The sequence below is a fragment of the Terrapene carolina genome, unplaced genomic scaffold (assembly GCF_002925995.2).
Source record: "Terrapene carolina triunguis isolate 2854851 unplaced genomic scaffold, T_m_triunguis-2.0 Scaffold238, whole genome shotgun sequence".
Taxonomy (NCBI): domain Eukaryota; kingdom Metazoa; phylum Chordata; order Testudines; family Emydidae; genus Terrapene; species Terrapene triunguis.
In genome coordinates, this window is record NW_020664589.1 from 16,000,060 (window position 1) to 16,025,666 (window position 25,607).

Consider the following 25,607-nt stretch of genomic DNA (forward strand, 5'->3'; position numbering starts at 1 on the left):
GGGGGGGGGTGTTTGGGAGTTCTGGGGGGGCTGGCAGGGGGCAGGGGTGGGGAGAGGGATCGGAGCAGTTAGGGGACAGGAAGCAGAGGGGTTTAGATGGGTCTGGAGTTCTGGGGGGGGCTGTCAGGGGGTGGGGGTGTGGATAAGGGTTGGGGCAGTCAGGGGACAGGTAGGGTCCTAGGGGGCCAGTTAGGATGGGGGGAGGGTCTCAGGAGGGGGCAGTCAGGGAACAAGGAGCAGGGGGAGGGTTGGGGGTTCTGAGGGGGGTGGGAAGTGGGAAGGAGTGGAAGGGGCAGGGGCGGGGCTCCTCCCGTCCTCTTTTTTGCTTGCTGAAATATGGTAACCCTACCTGTCCCCATCCACTCCTCTTTGGTTCTCCCCCACTCGGTTGCTCGCTGCTTTTCCCCTCCCATTCCCCTGCCTGGGTCAGGAAGGACTCGCCTGCTTTGCCGGGGCTGCAGCTCGACACAAGTAGGAGGTGGCCTTGGCTGAGTAGAGGCTCACGCCGGTGATGACCCAGTGCCTTCCCGCCTGCGGTAACCGGAGTGTGTGTGTCCAGTCCCCTTTTCAACCGAGTGTTCCGGTCAAAAACCGGGCACCTGGCCACCCTAACCCCCCCCATCTTTCTGTATTCATCTATCTCTTGTTCTATACTTAGGTTGTAAGCTCTTTGGGGCAGGGACAGTCTTTTTGTTCTGTTTGAACAGAACCCTGGCACAATGAGATTCTGATCCATTACTAGGGTTCCCAGGCACTACGATAATAGCTGCTTTCTTTGTCTACTTCACTGTATTTGGTGAAATTTTTTCTTCCTCCACCTTGCACAGCAGAGAACTCATCTTCTGGTCAGCCATCCTTCTCCCTCAACCTATAATTTCTGGGGAAGAAATCCTGGAGCACAGAAACTTCAGGCCAAATGGTTCCTTCATGCAGTGGGAGTCCTCTCAGAGCTACTGCACCCTTCCGAAATGTGGTACTCTAGGTCTAAAGCAACATATTCTGCAGAGTTATTATATTCTTTCATGCCATAATAGCCTTTCATCTAATGTAAGCAATCATCTCAACTAAATTTCAGTGCACTACTAAAAAGACTGGTAGTACTTTTGTTTTTATTAGAGGAGATAAAATAAACATACATATTCTCTCCCATGCAAACCAAAATATAATATATGTCAAAGTACATGATAAATGCCTTTATAATTATGATCAGTGTTTACAAGCATCTGAGCTAAAACCAGTACATTTATATATCTTTGAAGATGGTTGTAACAAGTGTTCCAATATAAAAAAAAAAACAGAGGTTTCTGCCTAGGCTATATGGAACAATCAGAATTTTAGTAGTTAATTGTATACACTTAGCTACTTTAAAAGAAGTTCCCAAGTAACAGACATGAAAGCACAATAGAACAGATTTTTTTGTAATATGAGTAGACTTATTTTGAAGTAAAAAATTAAATCCTAAAAATCAGCTTTAAGCAAAACACAGGAGATAGTATATCACTCAATTTTAGATTATTTTGAGTGGAAAACAACAACTGTAAAGAAATTAACACACTTACTCTCTTAGGTTTTCACAAAATTTCAATGCTTTTATTTCTAGACAAAAAGGCCTTTACTGTATTAGTACCCATAAACTTTCATAATCTGATTTTGTGTTCTAGATCAGTGGCTCTCAACCTTTCCAGACTACTGTACCCCTTTCAGGAGTCTGATATGTCTTGTGTACCCCCAAGTTTCACCTCACTTAAAAACTACTTGCTTACACAATCAGGCATAAAAATACAAGTGTTACAACACATTAAGCAATTTTTCAGTAACACTCATTTTTACCATATAATTATCAAATAAATCAATTGGAATATAAATACTGTACTTACGCTTCAGTGTGTAGTACATAGAGCAGTATAAACAAGTCATTGTCTGTATGCAATTTTAGTTTGTACTAACTTCGCTAGTGCTTTTTAAGCCTGTTATAAAATTAGTCAAATCTCTACATGAGTTGATGTACCCTCTGGAAGACCTCTGAGTACCCCCAGGGGTACACATACCCCTGGTTGAGAACCACTGAGCTAGGACAAACCAATTGTAATTAAAAGCTTTATTTTAAAATTCATTTAACATTTTACACATGGCAAGAAATATCTCACCTTGTAAACTTTTGGATCAGTACCTTCAGCAAAATGGAGGCTGCTTTCACCACCCCACAAGCAGACACGCTTTCAGTATAACATATCAGTGGCTTTAAAACTCTGCAGCATTTTCTCAAATCCATACCAGCAAAAAACAGATGAAGTTACATAAAAATTATGTCTATTACAAAAGACTGGTCAGTAGCTTTATCATGCAAGACACAGAACATCAAAGAAATTTGTCCCAAAATCATCAGATGATTTCAGCCCCATTAGGGGGAAAAATATATTTGATTACACATCCCTGATAAACTGTGCTTTTTGCACTTTATACACACTTAGATTGTAAACAGAAATCCACAGCAGCTGTTTCTAGCTGTTTAGTGTGCCTTTCCAGTCATTCTTTATTGCAATAAAACATGTATATACATAGCTCAGTGGTTTGAGCATTGGCCTGCTAAACCCAGGGTTGTGAGTTCGATCCTTGAGGGGGCCATTTAGGGAACTGGGGTAAAAATCTGTCTGAGGATTAGTCCTGCTTTGAGCAGGGGGTAGGACTAGATGACCTCCTGAGGTCTCTTCCAACCCTAATATTCTATGATTTCTGTTTCACTTAGCATTAAAACCACTAAAAAAAACCCATCATGGATTAAACATGTACTAGAATGGATAAACATGTCAAGAACTTGTCTGGAAAAGGGTAAAAAAATCTTTTAAGTGATGGTGTCTGCATTTAGAAATTTCTGATTCGATATGAATCACTTTAAAACTATTTTTAAAGATATCTGGTAGCAGATTAGTGCCACATTAAAAAAAAAGGGGGGGGGGATTAACAATCACTTAAGAAAAGAACAATTTCTGAAGATTTTGCTGGTGCAAACATATCACTCTACGAAACAAAAACCAAAATTCAACTCCCACAGAATCACTTTGTTTATAGAACAAAGTGCATACTAAATCCTCCAATTAAAAAACAGTAAAGTAGTTGCAGCGTTTTTTAACCCACCTTCCCACAGCAGGAAATTAATCCCTCCAGGGGGATGCAAACAAACTTCAAAGAGAAGATTATACCCAGACACTAGTACTGTACAATATAACGTTTACGGTTAAATTTGTTCATATTTTCTGACACTGGAAAAACAGATCAGAAGTGCAGGAACAAGTTATAAAATGGAATCCTTGCACTTATGTCAAATGGCAGAGATAGTGGATTATACAGCAGTAGGACACACCAACACTGTACTCTACTTAAACTCTTTTGGACAGGACAAATAAATGGCAGTAGAAAGAAAAAAAGAAAGCTATTTGGTCTTCATGGATTATAATTCATAATTTGGTATTTGTTAATTGGTGGTAACTGGAGATGAGTGGCTTCCTATTGGTACTGTCCTAAAAATCCCAGCCACCTTCAGGCTCATCATACTCCAACAGGCTACGTGTTTGCTCATGTCAGCTCACTCCAGGAAGGACCTCAAGGAGATGTTACTCCAGGAAGCGTTGACCAATCAGAGTAGCCTGATTTTGACATCTCTCCTTTTCACATCACTTATCAGATGGCCCACCAGAGAATGACTTCATAAACAGAGTGCTATGAACTAGTTCCAAAATTAAGCATTTCAACCTTGGCTTTCCCTGCCTGCTGTCAATCTTTCTTAAGTTTAAGAAAAAATAGTTAAATCATCTAACTATATCTACGTCTGTGTTTTTGGTGATTATGGCATTTTTCTGAAATACTCATATGAAACATTTTTGCCTGAAGAATACTGTGTGGAAAAAACTGCCTGGACTATTTGGACATGAAGTAACATTTGATAATGAAAAGTCACAATCAAACCATTTTACAACTATTTTCTAGGTCTTATTACTTCTTTGAAGGGAAAATGTTGCAAGAAGGAAGAGAGTAGACTTGGCCAGTGTATTAACAAGAGGAAGGAGAAAGCTGCCTTGTGGGAAATGCTATCCAGAAGGTCTGTAAAACCTTCAGTTTCTGCTTAAGTATTACTTGTAACAACAGCAGATAAAAGATGTTCCTAATTTGATGTTTACATTGATGGTGCCATTTTAATCTTCACAACATCCCTGTGAAGTAAACGTTATCCCCAGTTTATGAGGCAAACCGAGGCAGAGAAGTTAAATGACTTGCCAAAGACCATGAAGTGAGTAAAAGGCAGGATTAGAACTCAGGATTTCCTAACTCCTAATCCTGTTCTTAAAGTTTTAGAGGATTCAATCTGTAAAATCAAAGACTAAAACTGTATACCGTAGTAACATGCTCCCTTAAGTTTTTAGAAAACATTTTAGTGATTGCATCACTACTGTAGATTATATTATATGATCTCTGAAAAGTTTTACATAAAAAATAAGTAGAATTCAAATGCAAAATAGTACCTGCTCCAATGCTGCTTGTCCCTGGACAGGTCACTTCAACATACACTTCAAATGTTGTTTCCGGGTTTTGTCTGAAACAGAATGATACATTACACACATTAACAACACTTTCAGAATATGGAGTTGAACAACAGCCTTGGGGGAAAAAAGCTTTTCAAGTGCACACAGACATTAACAATGGTGACTTCACAAATGTAAAATTTGCCATGCCAGATCTGATCAATGGTCCCTCTCCCAGTACCCAGGTTCCCATAGTGGTCAGTACCTGTATTTTATTGTTTCACACAGTATTTATAAAAGCAAAAAACAGATCATATTGGGCTTGATTTACTCTGCTGTTTTATATAATCAAATGAATAATGTATCTTAAGATGTCAATCAGATCACATCTTTCCGCCTTACACACAAAGGTGGTATTGGATTCAACCATTATTTTAAAGTGGTGTTTTCAAAAGGTGCCTAAGGAAGTTAAGCAACTAACTCCCATCGAAAATCAATAGGAATTAGCCTACTGGAATTATGTGCCTACTAAACCCCAGTCTTAATATATAACTAGTCCACAACTGTAGGTATTAAAGAGATCCCATGTCTGCCAACCTGAAGGGATTATACTTTAGTGGAAAAGGAGAAAAAGATAAAACTCTATGCATTTTAAGATAACATTGCAGAGAGCTCTGCTTATTTACTTGGATTGTAGCACTCCAGTTCTGGGTCATAAGTAGTCAACTTGATTATCAGGTAGAGATGTACAAAAGCAATTAACTGCAAATTCTGCTTATTCATCCATTTTACAGAAAAGAAAACCAAACACCTTTTTCACTTAACTAAACTGAAAGCAGAGCGTTACACTGAGGGAATTGGGAGAAGTAACCTAAATTCACATTCTGACACTGTGGCCTTCGGTTTCAACCTCATGGTACCTATTCAGTCAGCAGAAAAAGCAGAATTCAAGGTGGGGGGAACTAAGGTCATTTTGTGCAGACATCTCAGAAAACATCTAAAGGAAAGAGTCACATTCAGTACAGTACAGACAGTTAATTACAAAGGTTTTTAAAGAGATAAGAGCAATAATTCAAATTCCCGTTTAATGATCTCTGTTGCCAATGGACTTGCCTTGCCTTCCTGCACCTATCAATGGAGGTACTGTTTAATTATCATAACTATTTGCTAATTTGCTAATTCTATTTTCAATTTAGCTAAGTGTATCTTTTAGTATTTCAAAAAGAGTTATAAGTAGAACATAACTGGAGAGAACAATTATCCTTTTTTTAAATTGAAAAAGCAAATCAAAACAAGGGGAAAATGAGGGAGAAAGTATCCATATGCTGGTAAAGAGAGAAGAAAATATGTATAAAAAAAACCACCCAAAGTTCTTTCTCCAACTGGAAAAAACTGTAAAGGGTGAACATAACAGTCTCTCTGTCCAATGAACAACTACAGCTGCAGTCTGATTAGTAAACAGTGAATTGGTAATGTCAAACTAGAACCTTGGCATAGAGTCGGAGAGGGTCTTCATTTAATAATAGTATTTAAAATAGTTCCTACTTGCACTAGGTCCAGAGGGGTAAGGGAGAACCTTATCATCTGAAGACTGTTTTGTTCTCCATTTCAATTCCATAGATTTGATTAGTTTAATTGGAGTTTAAATGCTGATGTGCTACAGACTGGGCAGAGAATCTTCCTATTTTGTTTGCTGTCTTAATACATTGCTAAGAGAATTTATTAACAGGCAAGGTTTTAACCCTAAAGGACTGAAAAGTGTGAAAAATTGAGAGAGCTGCCAAAAACATGTGAAGTAAAGGCCTGGGGTTAATGGTGCTGCTATCGAATGACAGCCAAATCCCATTACGCATCTAAACATGAGTTCTAGGAAATGGACACCTGCAATTTCCCAAAGTCTTAACTTCTCATTGATAACAATAAAAAACTAACCGGATATGACATAAAACATACCTGGCATACATCTTCTATAAAAACTACTGCAAGTAAAATGACCAACTCCCTGCCCACAGCACTGAAAATAGATGTCACAGGGAGCAGGCAAATACAGTAACAAGTACTGCAAAAGGAATTAAAAGGTACAATTTTTAAAATTACTTTCCTGAACTTAACTTCCTTTAGCAACTCCAGTGATTGTTTTGACCCAATTAAGGTGGTAGCATCATGGTCTGTACTCCATATCTATTCAATTACCAAAGTAAATACTATCCCATAGAGCTTGAGTGAACAAAAACTTTTCTTATGGACTTTCTGGCAAAAATGCTGTATTGGGTAAGGACTACTTTTCTCTGCCAAATGGGTCCTATTCTCGTACAGATTTCTTTTTGATCTCCAGAGACTTGGTTAATTCTGTAATTGACTCTTCCATTAATAAAACTGCTGTCTCAGATCATGTCCCTATAAAATAGCAACAACCCAGGTGATAAACAGCCATGTAGATGGAGGTTTCATTTTTCATTTCTATGACATTCCATTTCAGAATTATAGGGGAGAAATAAATTGGCCTGCTACTGGAGGCAAACGAACCCTCAACATCTTCTAGCAGCTATTGTAGGAGACACTCAAGGACTATTTGAGGAGTAGATTTATAAGTTTTGCATCTGCCAAGAAGAGAGATCATGGAGAAAATATGATAGCCATTTAGAAAAAACTAAAAGAGCTTGATTTGTCTTATGCCACAGCCCCATTTCCAGATTTGCTGCAATCTGATGAATCGTAGATATTCATTTAACAAGCTGCACTCGGCACAGTCTGAATTCATCCTATTTTGACTCAGGCAGGACTTCTGGGAATTGGGTCAAAGAGCTGGCAAGTTGCTGGCATACCACCTAAGACAAAAGACATGGCCATCCATGATAAGAGCAACAAAAATGATTAAAGATCTAGAAAACATGACCTATGAGGGAAGATTGAAAAAATTGGGTTTGTTTAGTCTGAAAAAGAGACGACTGAGAGGGGACATGATAACCGTTTCCAAGTACATAAAAGGTTGTTACAAGGAGGAGGGAGAAGAATTGTTCTTCTTAACTTCTGAGGATACGACAAGAAGCAATGGGCTTAAATTGCAGCAAGGGAGGTTTCTGTTGGACATTAGGAAAAACTTCCTGTCAGGGTGGTTAAGCACTGGAATAAATTGCCTAGGGAGGTTGTAGAATCTCCTTCATTGGAGATTTTTAAGAGCAGGTTGGACAAACTCCTGTCAGGGATGGTCTAGATAATACTTAGTCCTGCCATGAGTGCAGGGGACAGGACTAGATGACCTCTCAAGGTCCTTCCAGTCCTATGATTATATAAACATGGTAAATTATGAACATCAACTAAACCTAATAATAAAGCATTCTTTAATTTCTATAAACATATGTACAACACCCCTCCACAGATGCTTTGAATCAATTTTTCAAAAATATTACATACCGCAAATTACTGCAGCCTAGCACAGAAACCGTGACACACCCCTAACGGAGGATGAGTTAACTGAGGTGATTAAGAACATGCAAGTGCGGAAAGCCCCCAGGCCAGATGGCTTCGCTACTTCCTTGATCTTCTGTCTGACAAGATGCTTAAAAGTGTAACGAGTCACTCCTAGAGGACAACCTTCCCTCTACAATGAGGGAAGCCCTAATATCAGTTATTCCTAAACCAGGAAAAGATGCCACATAATCAGCGTTCCCTCTAATTTTTCCCACACATGTGCGGAATGAATTTTCTTATGTGCACCAATATGGAAGTGATGTGTGATGCACATATTGATATTGATGCACATAACAAAAGTCACGTGGCAGGGATGGGGCCGAGGTGTTCTAAGTGTGGGAAGGGGCTCAGAGCTGGGGCAGAGGGCTCTGGAGTGGGGCCAGGGATGAGGGGTTTGGGGTGCAGGCTGCCCTGAGACTACAGCTGGGAGAGAGAACTCCCCCTCAGCAGCACCTGGGCTGGGGGAGGAGAGGCGCCTCTCCCCGCCGCCTCTCCCCGCCGCGGCAGCTTTGCCGAGCTGTATTGGGGCCAGGGCGCCTCTTCCCCATACCCAGCCCGTCCCAGCTGCGAATGGGGGAGGGGCATCTCTCCCCTGGCCACGGCAGGTCCTGGGCTGGGGCTGGGGAAGGGGCGCCTCTCCCCCGGCCGTGGCAGGTCCGGGGCTGGGGAAGTACCATCTCTCCCCGCCGCAGCCCTGAGCACCTGCACTTAATAGGCTGCTGCATGGCCACGCAGCTTAAAGGGAACTTAGGCCACATTATGTTCCAATTTCACTTATTAATAGTGACATCAATTTATTGGCAAAAGTTCCAGAGATGAGACTGGAGAAGGTTTTAGGTTCTATCATACACCCAAATCAAGTCGGGTTTGTCAGAGGCTGTCATGACAACTTACTGGTATTATAGCAGTGAAATAAGATGACCCTGACCCATATTAGCCTTAGATGCAGAAAAGGCTTTTGATAGAGCAGACTGGAGAAATATCTTTTATACTCTACAAAAATTTGGATTTGGACTCCTATTTAGTTCCTGAATACAATCATTATATTCTCAACCAACCTCTCATATCACAACCAACCATGTGACCTTAGACACTTTCAGTCTCTTCTGGGGTACCACTCAAGGGTGCCCACTGACTGCACTACTTTTTTATTTGGTTCTTGGGCCCCTGACAATAGCTACCTGGGCTCATCCAGATATTCAAGACATACAACTTGGTTCCATGGAGCATAAATTGATGTTATATGCAGATGACGCCCTTCTGTACATATCTAAACCAGAAACCACTATTCCAGGCCTCCTATCACTAATTCAAAAATTCAGAGCAATATTTGGTTACAAAGTAAACAGGGAAAAATCAGAACTACTCGAAATCTCCCAATTGTCATATAGTGGGGCTTTTTTGCAATAGAATCTCCATAGGCAAACTAACGCAATTAAGTACCTAGGTATAAAAGTACCAAGAACATTAACAAACTAGTGAAGATAAATTTAGATCCTGTACTCTTTCAAATAACTAGTGAAACAAATAGGTGGCATCCTCTCTACCTGAGCCTATGGGAAAAAATTAAACGATAAAAAATGAATATTCTGCTCAGGCTCCTCTATATTTAAGCGGCCTATCTGTATATATCCCTCTGTCTTATTTTAGAAAATTTAATAATATTATTAGAGACTGGAGGGACGGGTCAACGCCCACAACTATCACTTAAAAAACTCCAGCTCCCTTATAGCCAAGGGGGGATTTGGGTTCCCAGACCTACAAAGTTGTTATTGTGCTTTTATCATATCACAGATGTCACTGGTTCCAACAAGCTAACACCCTTATACCCACAAGGGTGGGAATCAAACAGATAACAATGCATCCAATCCCCCCTGCAGATCCTCAGTTCCTCTTTTTGTCCTATTGAGAAAAATAAAGTGCCTACAGTGGTGACTGCACAAAGGGTCTGGGCCATCCTAGTTAAGGCATACCAATTTCATCCTCACCATCATGCAAAACACCTCTCTGGGGTAACCCAGACTTGCAAATTGAAGGGAAAAAAATATAATTTGGAAGAACTAGTTGAAAAAGGACATCATACAGATTTCCCAACTAGTCAAGGATGAGGGCTCTCTCTCTTTTCTAATACTAAACCAATGAGAGAGACCTGTCACCCTCATTGGAGTGGCAGTACTTACAACTTAAACACTTACTAACATATCAGTTTGGACCAGATGCCATATGACTGCCAGAGTCTTCAGAGCTACTGGGAACCTTGGAAATGTTGCAGTAATGCCTCCTTCATATTTATAAATTAGGCAGTAGGTAGTGATATGTTCGATGGTCTGTCGTAGGGAGCCACACTCGCACACCAGGGAGCTAAGTTCCCTCTAAGCTGCACGGCCGGAAGCCACCCAGCAGCCTATCAAGTGTCGTGCACTTCAGGTGTCCTTCCCCCCCCGCCCCACTTCCAGGCTGCTCCTGCCCTCTGCCTTGGAACCCCTGGCCAGCTGCTTCCAGGAGCCTCCTGCTTGCTGTTCAGAGCAGGAAGGAGGCACTCATGTCAGGGTGTCCCCCTCCCCCCACCCCTGTACCCATCTCCACAGAGTGGGAGGGGAGACACTAAAGGGGACAGGATGGAGGTAGCTTGCTGGCAGTTGTTGCTGTGTCTGAACAAGCAGGCTTCAGACTGCTGGAGTGCCGATCTACTTAAAAGAGCAGCATACTAAAAGGGGCAGTGCTTGTCTCTCTCTCTCTCACACACACACACACACACACACACACACACACAGTCGTTCATACTTACCTCCCAACACATATTTGTATTATTATTGTTGTTACTTGATACTTCTTTCAAAGTGTGTTGTTTTAATTTTTTGATTGGTCTATGCATTTCATAATTTTTATTTCTCTCTTATGCTTAAGTTCTAAAATGCCTAACCTGTCCTGGCTGGAGTAATTATTCCTATGGTAACATCTTAAAAATATATATTATATCCAGGTTTATTGTTTCTACTGGTGGCGCACATTTGCACATTACCTCGATATGGTGCACATAACAAAATTCATTCTGGACATGGATGGAAAAAGTTAGCAGGAACACTGCTGGGGAGTCCTTGATTTTCCATTTATGCATTAGTTGGGCCCTACCAAATTCATGGTCCATTTTGGTCAATTTCATGATATCAGCTATTTAAATCTGAAATTTCATGGTGTTGTAATTGTGAGGGTCCTGACCCAAAAAGGAGGAGTTGGGGGGGGGCGGGGTCGCAAGGTTATTGTGGGGGGCTGGGGGGTTGTAGTACTGCTACCATTACTTCTGCACTGCTGCTGGCGGTGGCCCTGCCTTCAGAGCTGGGCAGCTGGAGAGTAGTGGCTACTGTCCGGGAGCCCAGGTCTGAAGGCAGAACCACCGCCAGCAGCAGTGCAGAAGTAAGGATGACATGGTATGGTATTGCAACCCTTACTTTTGCACTGCTGACTGCAGAGCTGAGCCCTCGGTCAACGGCTGCCACTCTCTGGCCGCCCAGCTCTGAAGACAACACACAATTAAGGGTGTCAATACTGCAACCCCCTTAAAATAACCTTGTGACACCATCCCCCTGCAACTCCCTTTTGGGTCAGGACCCCCAATTTGAGAAACACTGGTCTCCCCCATGAAATCTGTAAAGTATAGGGTAAAAGCACACAAAAGACCAAATGTCACGGGGGAGACCAGATTTCACGATCCATGATGCATTTTTCATGGCTGTGAATTTAGTAGGGCCCTACGCATTAGATATTCGCATCTACCCTGGTTGGTTCAAATTCAGTTCAGAGTTGACCAAGCCAAACCTAGGAACCTTCTGTGTGGGATCTGGCACAAGGTTTAAGTCTTGTTTAGCCCAATCTGCTTTCCAAGCCTCCTTCTGAACACAGCCTGATTGCATGAGGCTAAACAAAAGTTCCCAGAAAGGCTTGCGGGACTTATGACATGGGGGGAGGGGGGGGGGCAGAGAGGTATTGTCAAGATCTTGGTGAATAGGAAGGCATCTGTTTTCCTGGATTCACTGAGGTTCACAGAATGTTGCAGCAGTTCGGTGTATCGGCAGGGGAACGATGTTAGACAGGACAGGGTATTCACAAGTCGTGTGTGGCTGCACCTGCTCCATACTGGTGCACAATATTCAGCTACTGAATATACAAGTGCTATTGTAGATGTTCGCAGCACTGATGCTGGTGCACCCCAGGTTGTACCTGCTAGTTTCTGGATTATGTTGGCTCTCGTTTTTATCTTTGCAGCTACCTTTTCAAGATGATCATGGAAGGAGAGGGTGCGGTCGAGTTTCATTCCGAGATATGTTGGAGCGTAATCGTGTTGCACATTTTTACCACAGAAAGCTACTTTCACTGTGTTATTGGCACTCCTATTATCAAGATGAAATGCACTTACTACTCTTTTTCCAGGGTTTGGTTTGAGCCTCCATTTCCGAAAATATTGTTCCATATTTTGGAGGTCCTCAGTTAACGCTTTCTCAATGTCATGGAGGTTTGATGCGTGGATTGTCATGGCAGGATCATCTGCATATCCAAATTTTCTTAATTTAGTTGGAGATATGTCACTTATGTAAATATTTAAAAAGACTGGTGCAAGTACAGAGCCTTGTGGTAGCCTGTTGTTTATGATATGGGGTGAGCTGGTCTCATGACCCAGGTACACCCGCAGGCATCTGTTACTCAGCATGGTCCACAGCAGGTGAAGTGTTTGGTAGCAAGGTATAATTTTAGCAAGTTTCAGCATCAGGCCCTTAATCCATACAGTATCATACGCAGATGACAGGTCAACAAATACTGTGCCAGTCTTTAGGGGGTTTTTTGATAGCCAGCCTCAATGTGAGTTGTGAGTGCCAGAACTTGGTCACAACAACTACATTTTGGCCGTAAACCTGCCTATTCAACAGGGATAATTGGCTCAATAAAAGGGCATATTCTTTTGAGGAGGATATGTTCAAGAAGTTTATAGGTCGTACATAGTAGAGAAATTGGCCTATAGCTTCTCGCTTCATCAGGAGGCTTTCCAGGCTTTCGAATGGCAATTACCATTGCCTCACGCCATATTTCAGGGATCCATACTGTCCTTACGGTAGCTGAGTACAATGTTGCTAGCCACAGGAGTCCTTTGAGGCCAAGATGCTTTATTAATGAAGAGGAACTCTATTGGTCTGGAATTCTTTGTGAAAGCATGGGAAGGGGAGTTATCACAGCCCTTAAAAGAACCCCAATGACAGCACATTATGGAATGTTAAAAATGCTTCTGTGGATCTCAGGCTACGCCTGATATACTGCAAAAGTTTCTATTTTAAATGCACTGGACGCCAGAGAGGTTGTGCAGAGGGGGCCCTGTCCTCTGATGTTTGTTGGCACTGTAACAAAGAAAGAACTCTGATGCATATGCTATGGGACTGTCCAGCAGCCAAGCAGCTATGGAGAGAGGTGGACACGAGTGAAAACAGTGCTGAGCTTCAGCAACCAAACCTCAGCTGAAAATTACATCCTAGGTTATGTACCTACTATGCTGAGTTTAATCCACCACAAAGACTTTAGTTCTTGAGGACCCCAAGGATTATCAAGTACATGATTTTACAAAAATGGAGGAGTAGGGCTTATGTCCAGAATAAAGCAATGGTATTCAGACCTGTCTAAGTTACCAGCAAAAGAAAAAAATAGCTTATCAAAATAGAGAACAATTTTATTAAATCAAAGAAATTGGTCCCCATCTCTTGATACATTTGGATAAAGATTGCTTCACTCAAATAATGACAGACTTCCACTCCAGCTGACTTCTCCTCTTTTTCCCCTCCCTTGTGATGCTCCCCAACCCTCGCCTATATTTTTGCCTATTTGTGTATGTCTTTTGATTAGCATTATTGTTACCTCCACTCTAGCACGTTATGTCTGTGTAATATTGTCCGATTTTGTATTGTCTGGTCTTGCAGCTTTGACAAGTTGTAAAGTCACATAATTTTATTCAATATCCTGTGAAATGTGCAGTATTTGGTAACATATACAAGCTGTAAAATGTTTACCTTTCTTGTATTTGTTTCTTTATGAAAATTAATAAAAAATAATAAAAAAAACCAAACCAGTATCAAAAATGGACTGCAATTGTGCTATATTTACAGTTCTGCTGGGCACTGTATTTACGATCTTATAGTGCCTTTTGGTACTGACAGCACTGTTCAGAATTCAGTTTTCTTAAATGCAACATGCTATTAGTCCCAGATTGATTCCATTTAGTAGCCACCTTCTTTTTTTATCTATATTAATAAGTTATGAGAAATTTAAAGCTGACAAGGGAGTATAAATATTTGCCACAAAAAAAAAAAAAAAAAAAAAAAAAAAAAAAAGAAAAAAAAAATAAATAAAAAAAAAAAAAAAAAAAAAAAAAAAAAAAAAAAAAAAAAAAAAAAATGCATGACTATTGCAACTAGGGGTCTCTGTTAGAGTATGCTCCAAATGAAAAGATTGTTAGCTACAGAATAGGCTGAGGATGTAGGATGAACAACAGTATGAGATTCCATTATCCGTTTCACATTGTAATACTTCATTCCCCTTTGACATATACTGCTGCAGTCTTATCTTACCTTGCTTATTCCTACCTTTATTTTTAGCATGTTTCCTTAATTAAAGTTTATACTGTAACTGTAAAAAATATTTGAAATTTTATAATATAATACCAACAGAGTTTTTGCTATTTTAAGGGGTAGGTTTAAGTCTTTTGGTGAAAAAATTGCTTTACACAGCTGGCAAATAAGTACTATACATTGATACGTTCAGACAAAGCAGCATTAAATTTTACTTTTTAATATTCCATGACAAGCCTCCATTTATTTCTGTGAACAGTGAAATTAAAGTAGTTTTGCCAAGTCAGAAAGTTAGTATCAAAGAGTGCATTCTAACCCTCAACAAGCTAACACCTCAGCAGGAGAATGAAATCATTGTTGGGACTTGCTGAACATTTTATAACTTTTTGTGGAATTAAGGGAACAAGTGCTTCCAAGACTTCACACAGTTCACAGAGGAACTTAACAAATATAATGTAAGCATGCTATATGCACATTTGGCAGACATTACTGTGCATCACTTATTGTTTAAAACTACATTCATCTGATGCCAGGTGCTCATTGAGTCCAGACTCTATCCATGCTTTTAGTAATCAGAAAGTTTGCCAGATCAAGAATACAGAACTTCAATAGTTGTACTAAGTATTGGGAGAACCAAGATTGATTACAAAACTTTACTAATTAGCAAGGAAGAACATAAATATGATTAGAAATATCAAGGACACAGCATCACAAAACTCATTTGGTTCATTTACTTTGACTACTGTTCAGTTTGAAGAAGGTACTGCAGTATATTTTAGAAAAGTAGAGTCTTGTAACACCCATATTAACATGCTCTGATGTTTTGTAAGGATGGGCGTTAAGATTTGATTAAAAGAAATTTCATACAGGAAAGGAGCTATTCTCGAGACAACTCACTCCAAGAGAAAATTAAGTTTATCTTTAAAATAATGTATTTATGTACCTTTTAAAGGCAAAATTTTGAGCTATGCCAATTGCAAATGAAGATTTATGCAAAACAAAACCAGATGAGATTCTTCCCACTGAAGTTAGAAATTTAGAAAGTATACAAATTTTTCTGGACTCTGGAAGTTATTTAAGATCATTATTTGAATTCTATTAGGTTGCTTACTGGTATCACATTTTTTCTACAGATAAAAATAAACGTTAGGACAGGTAGCTCAAGAGCACATAAATGCCTTCCCTCCTCCCGGCCATGTGGCCTTGGGGAAAAACTACAGAGAGGAGCCAGTCAGAGAGACTCCTGTCAGAAAGGAGCCAGCCAGGGCCACACCTTCCCCTCGCAGACCCCTGGACCCAAAAATGTGCAGGGAAGAGACCACCTTTACTCTGGGGGCAGTAAGACCCAGGTGGTGCCTCACCTCCTCCACCCCCACAATGAGGCCTTGGGGTAAAAGTGCAGAAAGAAGCCATGCAGAGACTCCACCTGGTAGAAGCAGAAACAAGGACTCTCTGGACATTCAGGGTGTGTCTACACTGCATAAGGAGACCCACAGCAGCAAGTCTCCAACCCCGCATCAACCGACTCAGGCTCACACTATGGGGCTAAAAACTCCCAATTGGGCTGAAGCCCATACTCAGAGACCCAGGGGTCTCAAAGCCGAGACTCCAGCCAGAGCCCAAATATCTACTTGACTATTTTTAGCCCTGCAGCATGAGCCCACAAACTCAAGTCAGTTGACCCAGGCTCTGAGATTCACTGCCACTGGTTTTTGTTTTGGGGGATTTTTTTGTTTGGTTGGTTGGGTTTTTTCGGTGTAGATGTACCCATAGAGAACTTCCTACAGTGTTTATTGGACTGTCTCTACCCTGTGCTGATTGGTTATTTGGTCCAATTCTCTCCCTCCCTCTCGAGTTCATCTTCACTCCACACATGCCTCTTGTCCCCCTTCTCCTATGCCCCATCCTTCTTCCCTTTTCTTTCCATTTAGCTTATCCCCTCCTTAAGTACAAACACACATAAACAAAGCCACAAACGCAAAACAAAAAATGTGGAACTAACATGATGTTTGCTGCTATCACATTGTTCACTCTGTTTGTGTTATACCCCTTCTCCAAACCTGCAACTGTCTTGGCCATTTAGATAATAAATTCTTCAGGGCGAGGACGATCTGCTACTTTGTGTTTGTACAGTGCCTAGCACAATGGGGGGCCCATTCTGGGTTGGCCTTAGACACTACTGTACATGATAGATAACACTGGGAAATAGTCTATTTAATCTAAAAATGGAATTTTCAAAGAAGCCTAATACAGTTAGGCATCCAACTCCAATTGAAATTCAACAGGATTTGGATGCCTAATTCCCTTGGGCTCCTTGGAAAGTACAGCCACAGACTTTAAAGTCAAGTGAAATATAGAAATTTAACTTTTTACCAATATATGCATTTCCTTTATACTGCCTGGTGTTTTCTGTCGAGAACAGTGGTTTTCAACCTTTTTTCATTTGCGAATGGAGGTGCGGACCCTTTTGGAAATCTTAAATATATGTAGTCTGTGGACCCCCAAGGATCCGCAGACCACAGGTTGAAAACCACTGATCTAGAACGGTCGTTCCCAAATTTTAACAACCTGTGAACCCCTTTCACTAAAATGTCAAGTCTCGCGACCCCCTCCTAAAAATGAACATTTCCAGGGATTTTCTCCTTTACCTGAGTATAAATTATAAAAGCAGTTATCCTGGAAATATAAAATTTGTTTTTATGATATGCTTATTACACACTATTATTATTAATCATTACAGTATTATTACATTATGAAAACGGCAACACTCTTCCAAGATCTCACTTTCGTAGCTTGTATCACTTTGAATAAACCTGTTATAAGACAAGGCTCCTAGGTTTCATCAAGGAGTATCAGATGTGAAACAGCATGAAGGTATTTAAGAAGCCAACTCAAAGAGCTCCTCCTACACAAGCATTCAGGTCTTCAGCAGTCCAGGCAAACAACGCATGTTACAACAAAGCTTAAACTTGTCTTCATAATAATTTTAAAAACAATACTAGCTGCCTATTTAATTTTAAAAACAGCAAAAAATCTCCTCCTCCATTTCTTATAAGGAGTCTTGAAGTTTAAATCTCCTCAGTGTGATAGATATGCTTGCTTTGATCTGCTTAGGTCTTGGAAGTCCAGGGGCTCCGGGCTGCTGGCCCCGTGCCGGGGTCCCCAGGGATAGCTCTGTCCGCTATTAGGGATTTTTTCCCCCAAGAACCCCCTGTAACATTTCATGAACCCCAGTTTGGGAACCACTGGTCTAGAATGATATTAGGAGGCCTCATTTGTGTAGTGCTCTTCATGTTAATGGTCTCAAAGCGAATTACAAAATTACATATATAGGAATCTTTTCACACATCATTTGAAATGCAGTCACCTCTGGAATAGAATGCAACATGGATTTTACAGCACAAAGCAATGCTATGCAACAGTTTAGGATGGACATGACAATGATATGTGGATAACTTTCCTCTTTTCAAAGGAGTAACAACTCCAGTAATGAGAGTAAAACATTCCTTATTAGTAAAATCTGCTGAGACTTGGTAGCATTCAGGCTGCTTTACACTAAACCCCTTTCAGAATAACTACATTCATTCCAGCACAGAGTGACCTGCACCACTGTATGAAATGCTCTGCATGAAGCCTAACCAGTATTTTATCAGTACTACCACCTCCTTTTATTTATTTATAGTATATTTCCAGATCAAGGAAACCAGACATCCAGTTTGCCTTCTTTCCTGCAGCTATACATGGACTGAAAGCTTACAGGATTTTTGGCAACTTTCAAATCCCTTTCATGTCAGTTTGCTGCAGCTACTGATCATTTTGCAGATACTTCCTCTTTGTAATTCTTCACTCAATGCCTCATTACTGTATATTTATCTAAAATAAAACTGAAGTGCATGCCCAGGTAAAAAGTAATGTTATTTTCATGCTGCATAGTCTACCATATTTACTGGTCTATTAGTTATGAGCAGGGAACTGAGAGGTTAGGACTCCCGGGTTCTGCTCCTGGCCATATCACTTACTGGTGATGACCTTGAACAAATCACCTTGCGTCTAAATACATGCTTTACCCATGTATGAAATAGGCATAGTACCAGCTTACATTGATTCTTTCCATAAGGAGATAATTGTAAATATAATTGCAAGGTGCTTTAAAATCCTTGATGAAAGATGTTTTAGAAATAAAAAAATATTGATTTGTTTTGTGTTCAGTGGAGTTTGACATTAACTTTTTTTGCTTTGCTGTTGGACACCTGCAGGACTCTAGAATCCGTGTTTGCCAATTACTGCTATCCAGCCAAAAGGGAAGACTTCCAACGTTGTTTGCAACCCAGCAAGCAAACTATTTTATTTTTAAATATCTCAACAACAGAATTGTAAATTTTTAAAGTAATGTAAAGCATAGAACAGCCTTGAAAAATTGTACTCATCCATTTGCCTGGTGGCATTAAATCCTTCTCGCCCCTGCCAACAGACAAATGTATGATTACAATTTTTTGCATTTTCATTATGATCAGAGCTTGGGAAACCCACATGCCTGTAGCAAGTAGGACTCTTTCCCAAAAGCTTCTGCAGAACCTAAGCCTTCAACTTTTTTAAAATTACATTTCTAGCCCTTACAGTTATGAAGGCACTCTTCCAAACATGAGCTGAGTACAAGCTGATATCAAGCTGCCATCCAAAGTCAGCAGATAAGCAAGCCGCAACAGAGTGAAAAAATGAGCATTTTTCATCATTGTTATTTGGAACCGTGAAGGCAAAAGTAATAATGACAAAAAACTGAGCAATTTCACTCTGCTGGTACTAAGGAAAGCTAGGAGTTGTAGGAGAGGCACTGGAGTTACAACTGTCTCAAACAGCAGATGCTGGGGAAGGGTAAGGAAGAATCTCACCCTCAGCACAGCAACTTGCAGGCAACTAGTTAAGGGTAAAGTAGTGGAGACCCTCCATCCACCCTCACAGAACACAAGAGACTGAGTGGGATAGAGAAAAGCTCCTTCTTCCTTACAGCAGCAAGAGGAGGCTGGGGTGGGGATGGGGGCTTCAAATTTATCAGACACCTCCTACTCAAAGGCTGATACAGAAGCAAAGTCCAGGGATAAGACCCTCATGGGAATCCCTGCATCCTGAGGTTGATTTGTCCCCTGGATATTGCACATCCCCACCATACAGCATGCATATCAAAAGGTTTGGCCAACTGCTTGCTTTATACGGTTTTGCCCCACTTACATTTCTCATCATCTCCTTCTCCTCTTGGACCAACCTCTCTCCCCCCCTATGTAAATGGGAGTTTGAAAACAACCCAATTTATAAATGTCTTGATTACATCTTCCTCTTCCACACACACATTGTCACCACAACCACTGTCAAATTGCAGTGTAATTTCCTGCTAAGTCTCTGGACCTTTATTTAAATTATATTATACTAACCACATTGCGGTCCTCAGAAAATTTCTCCTGAACTAAGAAAGACGGATAAGTATTTGTCAATGCTTCAGCAGCTTTTATCACTTACTGCAGCACCATTGGATGCATCTCATCTGAGCCATCCCCCGTACCCCCACTTCCATATATCCTTTTAATACAATAGGTTGTTACATCTATACCTCCTGCTTCACCTCCCATGACATATTTGGTTTAGGAATTGAATAACTTTCTTATTTTGTAAAAGCAGATACAAAATGACTGAAAGCTCAAGTGCTTGTCTCTCTCACCAACAAAAATTGGTCCAATAGAAGATATTACCTCACCCACTTTGTCTCTCTGATAAAGCATGTGTTCAAATTTGATCTCCTGTGTCTTTAGCCAGATATTAAAGGCCTTGTAACATTCCGTTGGCCTTTATTACCCAATCTTAACTGCAACAACCAAAACAACTAAGAAAAAATCTTTAGACTAACAATTATGGATATTAAATCACTTGTTCTGGAAAATTTAGATCAACTTTAATTCATTTATTTTATCATGAATTACACTGAACAATTGTAATTCAAGGATATGATCAAAATTCTTAGTCCAGAACTCTAACATTCCACAACTATTATAAATTCTTATAGTCAACATGTCCTTATGGCAACTTCAGTGCACCCAAGCTCTTACTGGGAAGGAACATTTTAACTTTGAAAAGGAGAGAAGATTATTAAGATCTGATACTGACGCCCTCTGGAGCCTGCCACAACTCATTTAACCTCTACACTTCAGTTGCCCCTTCTGTAAAATAGGAATAGTACTTAGTTACCTAAACCAAGGGGTCATGAAGATAAGTTAATACTGATGACACGAGCTATGTAAGTGCCAAATACTACTATTAATAATTGGCTTCTTAGTGCCACATGATCAGAGGTGCACACAAATTATTGACTGTTTACTTGTAGTACACCACTGCATTTTCATTTATTTTTAATTAGCATTCCTATCTATGACACTCACTCAGGTAACAAATTTTGGCTCCAAGATCCACTAAAATCCATTTTAAGCAATTTCACTAACTTCTAAAATTCTTGATAACCAAAAATAGTTCTAAAGCAAAGCATTAAGAATCTTTGACTGTTAAATTAAATGTTCTGAGTTATTTAAGGCCAGTTTTCACAAAAAGTCTAATTCAGCTTAATTCCATTTATCACACCCTCTCCCGTGCTTTTACTTCTGAAGGCATTAGTTGTTGGCACTTTCACAGTTAATTGCCATTATTGTATCCTGTTGCACATAAGTTACTTTTCTAGAGGACATATTTGGACAACAGTTGATTCCAATTAATTTTCTCCAAATGTTCATCAAGTCACCCTCTTTACAGTTCAATCATTTATGCTGAAAAGTAACAATTCCATCAGGACATCATGTTTCAAATATCATGATACAGTACTGTACTTTATCACAAATTTTTATTTGAATTAACAGATGTAAACCTCCAATCTCTACATTCATAACAGTCCACGTCATTGGTTCCCATCAACATGGGAAACAGTGGTTCTCAAACTTTTGTACTGATGACCCCTTTCACACTGCAAGCCTCTGAGTGCGGCCCCCTTATAAATTAAAAACACTTTTTAATATATTTAACATCATTATAAATGCTGGAGGCAAAGCGGGGTTTGGGTGGAGGCTGGCAGCTCACAACCCCCAGTTTGAGAACCCCTGATGTAAAAGAAAGCTGCTTACTAAGAGGCCACCTGCCATGATGATTCTGCAATTTAGTATCCGGGTCAAGGTCAAAGCACTTCAAACCCCTGAACTGATTCTCTTTAAAAAGGTTCTCTTACCTGCATACATATTTTGAGGTATATCAACAGGATATGGAACTAGTTAGACTTCAGTTTCTCTTTTAGTCTTTCATCTCACTCAGCACTGCCTTTTGCCATTGTAGAACATTTTGCATCTGCACACCTACAGTGTCCCATATTACTTCCTATTGCTTCTAGCCGCTCTACCAACTTTATGTCCTGGAATTTTCAGGTCAGACAAAAAATAACTCTAGTGCAAGTTCATTTTATTTAGTAAAGTAACTGTTTCCTAAATGCCTTGTTTCTGCATGGTTCGGGAACCAATTCTGTTTCTTGCTGAACAACATTCCTGCTAGCTTACAGCCCATTGAACATTTATTGATCTCCTCTACATTCCTCCTTACTCTATCCACCGGTTACACAAAAATTACACAATATTTCGTGCAAACTGTCTGCTCCTGTGTTATTGAAGTACAACACATCATTACTCTAGCTATATTTAATATGCTCCTCTTTCACCCAAATCCCACACTTTCTATTGAACTTTATATAGAAAGCCAATTATTTAGCACTATAAGTCTGAACATACAAGTTTTAACGTCTAACTGGTAGTAAACACAAAAGAACTACCTTACATCCTTTTGCACTTCACAATCAAGAACTATCCAAACCAAAGCCTAAAAATCCTCACCATTTTCCTAAAGCAATACTGCACATGTGGGCAGGAAATCCAAAACTGCCATCTGACACAATCAATTAATTTTCTTCTTTGTTTAGTTAATTTCAGATCCTAGAAAAGAAATGAGTACATCACTGGCTGTTTCCTTGCAGGAAAAGTATCTTCAATTACATCCTCCTGACACATAAAATGCTTTTAAAAGAGATGCTCACAACTCAAACAAAACAGAGATCCTGACAGAGAAATTTTGCGTTTCAAAAAATTAAGACACCCATCGAAAATTGTCTGCAAACATTCCAACTAATTTAATAAACAACTAATCTGTTTTCCTTTGTGAGGAAAGATCTACTGGGAAGGAGATGGGGGGGTGGGGAATGGGCAGGGAAAGAGAAGAAAAAGAAATTGAGGTAGGAGTTGGGACTACTTTAGATTTTCAAAAAAAGAAGCTGAACACTTTTGAAGGATGGTAGCAATTTGTAAGCACTTCAATTAACTTAAAGTTAACATTTTTCAAAAAATTTAACTGCTAGTTAAATTAACCAAAGTGAATCGAACCATGACGTTATTTGATGAAATTATGTATAATAATTTCAAATGTGCTATGCACTTCTTCAAAGAGATTTAATATGGGTTTCATGTCTTAATTCAATTTTTTCATTTTTCTGCAGAGAACTGGTAATAAATATGTGGGAACCTAAACAAAAAGAGGACTTGCAAAACTGTGCAGAAACAAAAATTGATGTTGGCTGATTAACAAGTTTTATTTTCTCTAGCAATGCAAAAGGTGAAAGCTACTTCAGAGAGTATGTTTATAAGAAAATCTTTGGGTGACTTACGGCAGGCTATGAAGCAAGCAGACCTATCTCACGCATTTGGATGGAGATTCCTTCATTCTGCATTCATTTTAAGACCATTTTTAAAGTTTGTCCTTATTTTATTTGGGCACCCTTGACAATTTTTGTAAAATACAGTAAAAGAGACCTCTCAATTACCCCAACATCAAATCAATTCATCCAGCAACAACATTAGCTAAATATTAACCTCCCCAGAAAATTTCCCGAGAGTACTATACCATCAATACCCAAGCCTACCCCTCACCTACATCTCCTTATGGATGAGGGAGAATTGGGCCTTGCAGCACACCTTGAAGACTGACAGACCAAGTGGGAAAGCAACAACTCAAGTTTGAGAGTCCCAAAGGCCATGGGGTCTTAACAGAATGCGCTGTTACCCACCCTTCTCTCATATCAGTGGGGTTGCAGTTCAGACACCTGTGCTTACTGCAAATCTAACAATATTTCCTTTAGACAAGTAGGTGCTAACCCATTATAAATCAAAAACAAAATCTTAAAATCAACCCAGAAATCAATGGGCAGTCAGAGAGGCTTGTAGAGCACAGGTTCAATATGCATGCAGAAGGAAACATCATTTAACCGAGTCACCAAACTCTGTACCAGCTGAAGTTTCTGAATAGATTTAACATGCAATCCTATGTAGAACGTATTGCAGTACCTAATCTTGAGGTGACAGAGACACGGATGAAAATTACAATATGTAGTCACAAGAATGGGCACAACCTCCTAGCTGTCCATAGATCAAAAATAGCTGACCAGTTTGTAGCTGCTACCTGATGTTTGCACATGCTAAACAAGAGGGGTGACAAATTAGAACTCTAAGCAACCGAACAGGAAAGTGCCCTGAGAGAGGAACAGCAATCACCCAGAGTGCTCTGTAAAGTAAGAACAGAGCCACCTGATCAGCCCCATTCACCAATATTATTGTACACAAACATGTCAGCACCCTCTGGATGAGAACAGGTTTCTCATGCACAAATCTGCTTCTCAGATATTTATGATCTTAGCTTTTCTAAAAATCTCAATTTATTCACGTTCTTAGTTGTTTTAATCTGACAGCCCTGGATATGAAAATAAGGCTTACCCAGTTAGCACCTCTGGCAGGGCCCCCATCTTAATGGAATCTGCTGTATGCAGAGGAGAGATAGCAGCAGTTTCAACCCAGTACTCCCCACAACCTCTATCCCCCCTTCCCTTAAAGCCCCCCCCCCCCCTTCATCCATACTCACGCCTCATTTTCTAGGCCTGCTGGCTGAGGGCTCAATCCTTTCCTCTAGCCTTGACTAGAGACACCCATCCTAAGCAGGGAAGATAGAGGCCTCTTATCACCAGCTACCCCCTTCATCCCTAGCACCTGAACAGCGAGGGTTGCCCCCTGAGAGCATCCCCGCCTCAGACAGCCCTGTCCCCCAGGCCTGCAAACAGACAGATTTCTCCCCCAATGATGCACACAAGGGACACCGTCCTCAGTGTCCGGCCCTACACACCCACCATTGTGAGCCCGGCAGGGAGGGGGCCATCCTTCAGGCAGGGGACAAAGGGGATGTTGGGGATGGAGGAAGCTCCCCTCTCCGGGGGCCTGCAGGCGGGGCAGGGGGGCTTCCCCCCTTTGCCCTGCCCTCCCCTCCCCTCGGGCCTGCGAGCTGGGCAAGGAGGCTTCCCCCCTTTGCCCTCCTCTCCCCTCTCCTGGGGCCTGCAGGCTGGGCTGAGGGGCTCCCCCATTCTCCCCTGCCCTGCCCTCCCTTGAGAGACCCAGCAGCTGGGCGGAGGGGCTCTCCCGGGCACTCACTTGATCCTGGATCCCATGGTCTCGGGGGGGCCGCATGGGCCCGGGGCGGGGGTGGAGGGGCTCGGTGGGCTGTGCTCTCTCCTCCGCCTGCCCCTCAGACTCACTCCATCCCAGCCAGCGCCAGGGTCGCCCAGGCAGAGTCACAGCGCGGCGCAAAGGCTGCTGGGAGCTGTAGTACGGCCTCGGCCCGGCCCGAAAGGGCAGCGCGAGGACTTGGCTTCCTGGCTCGCCGCCGCCGCGCCCTGGGTTGTCATAGCAACGCAGAGCAAGCGCGTGCACATCGTTCAACCGCATTCAACGTTTCCTGAGGGGAAAGAGGAACCTGCCCCCCCACACACACACTTAAACAGGGGGCGGCCCCCTCAGAGCGTCCTGCCAAAGACACTCATAAAGAGGGACCGGGATACTCCCTGCAAGACACCTCATAACCGGACCTACCTCCCCATACTCCATAGACGGGGTCAGGACCACCACCT

The 25,607-nt window shown here is 41.1% G+C and overlaps 1 protein-coding gene across 1 annotated transcript in view; it reads right to left on the bottom strand.

Moving 5' to 3' along the window:
* DENND1A (DENN domain containing 1A) overlaps nt 1-25,186 on the bottom strand; it is a 343,291-nt gene extending 318,105 nt beyond the window's left edge. The window contains exons 1-3 of the mRNA XM_026657267.2: nt 25,132-25,186; nt 24,427-24,469; nt 4,518-4,588 (exon numbers count right to left, since the gene is read on the bottom strand). Of these exons, the coding sequence (XP_026513052.1) occupies nt 4,518-4,588; nt 24,427-24,455 (100 nt within the window). The 5' untranslated portion in view covers nt 24,456-24,469; nt 25,132-25,186. The remainder of the gene's footprint in view (nt 1-4,517; nt 4,589-24,426; nt 24,470-25,131) is intronic.
* Nucleotides 25,187-25,607: the final 421 nt, after the last annotated feature.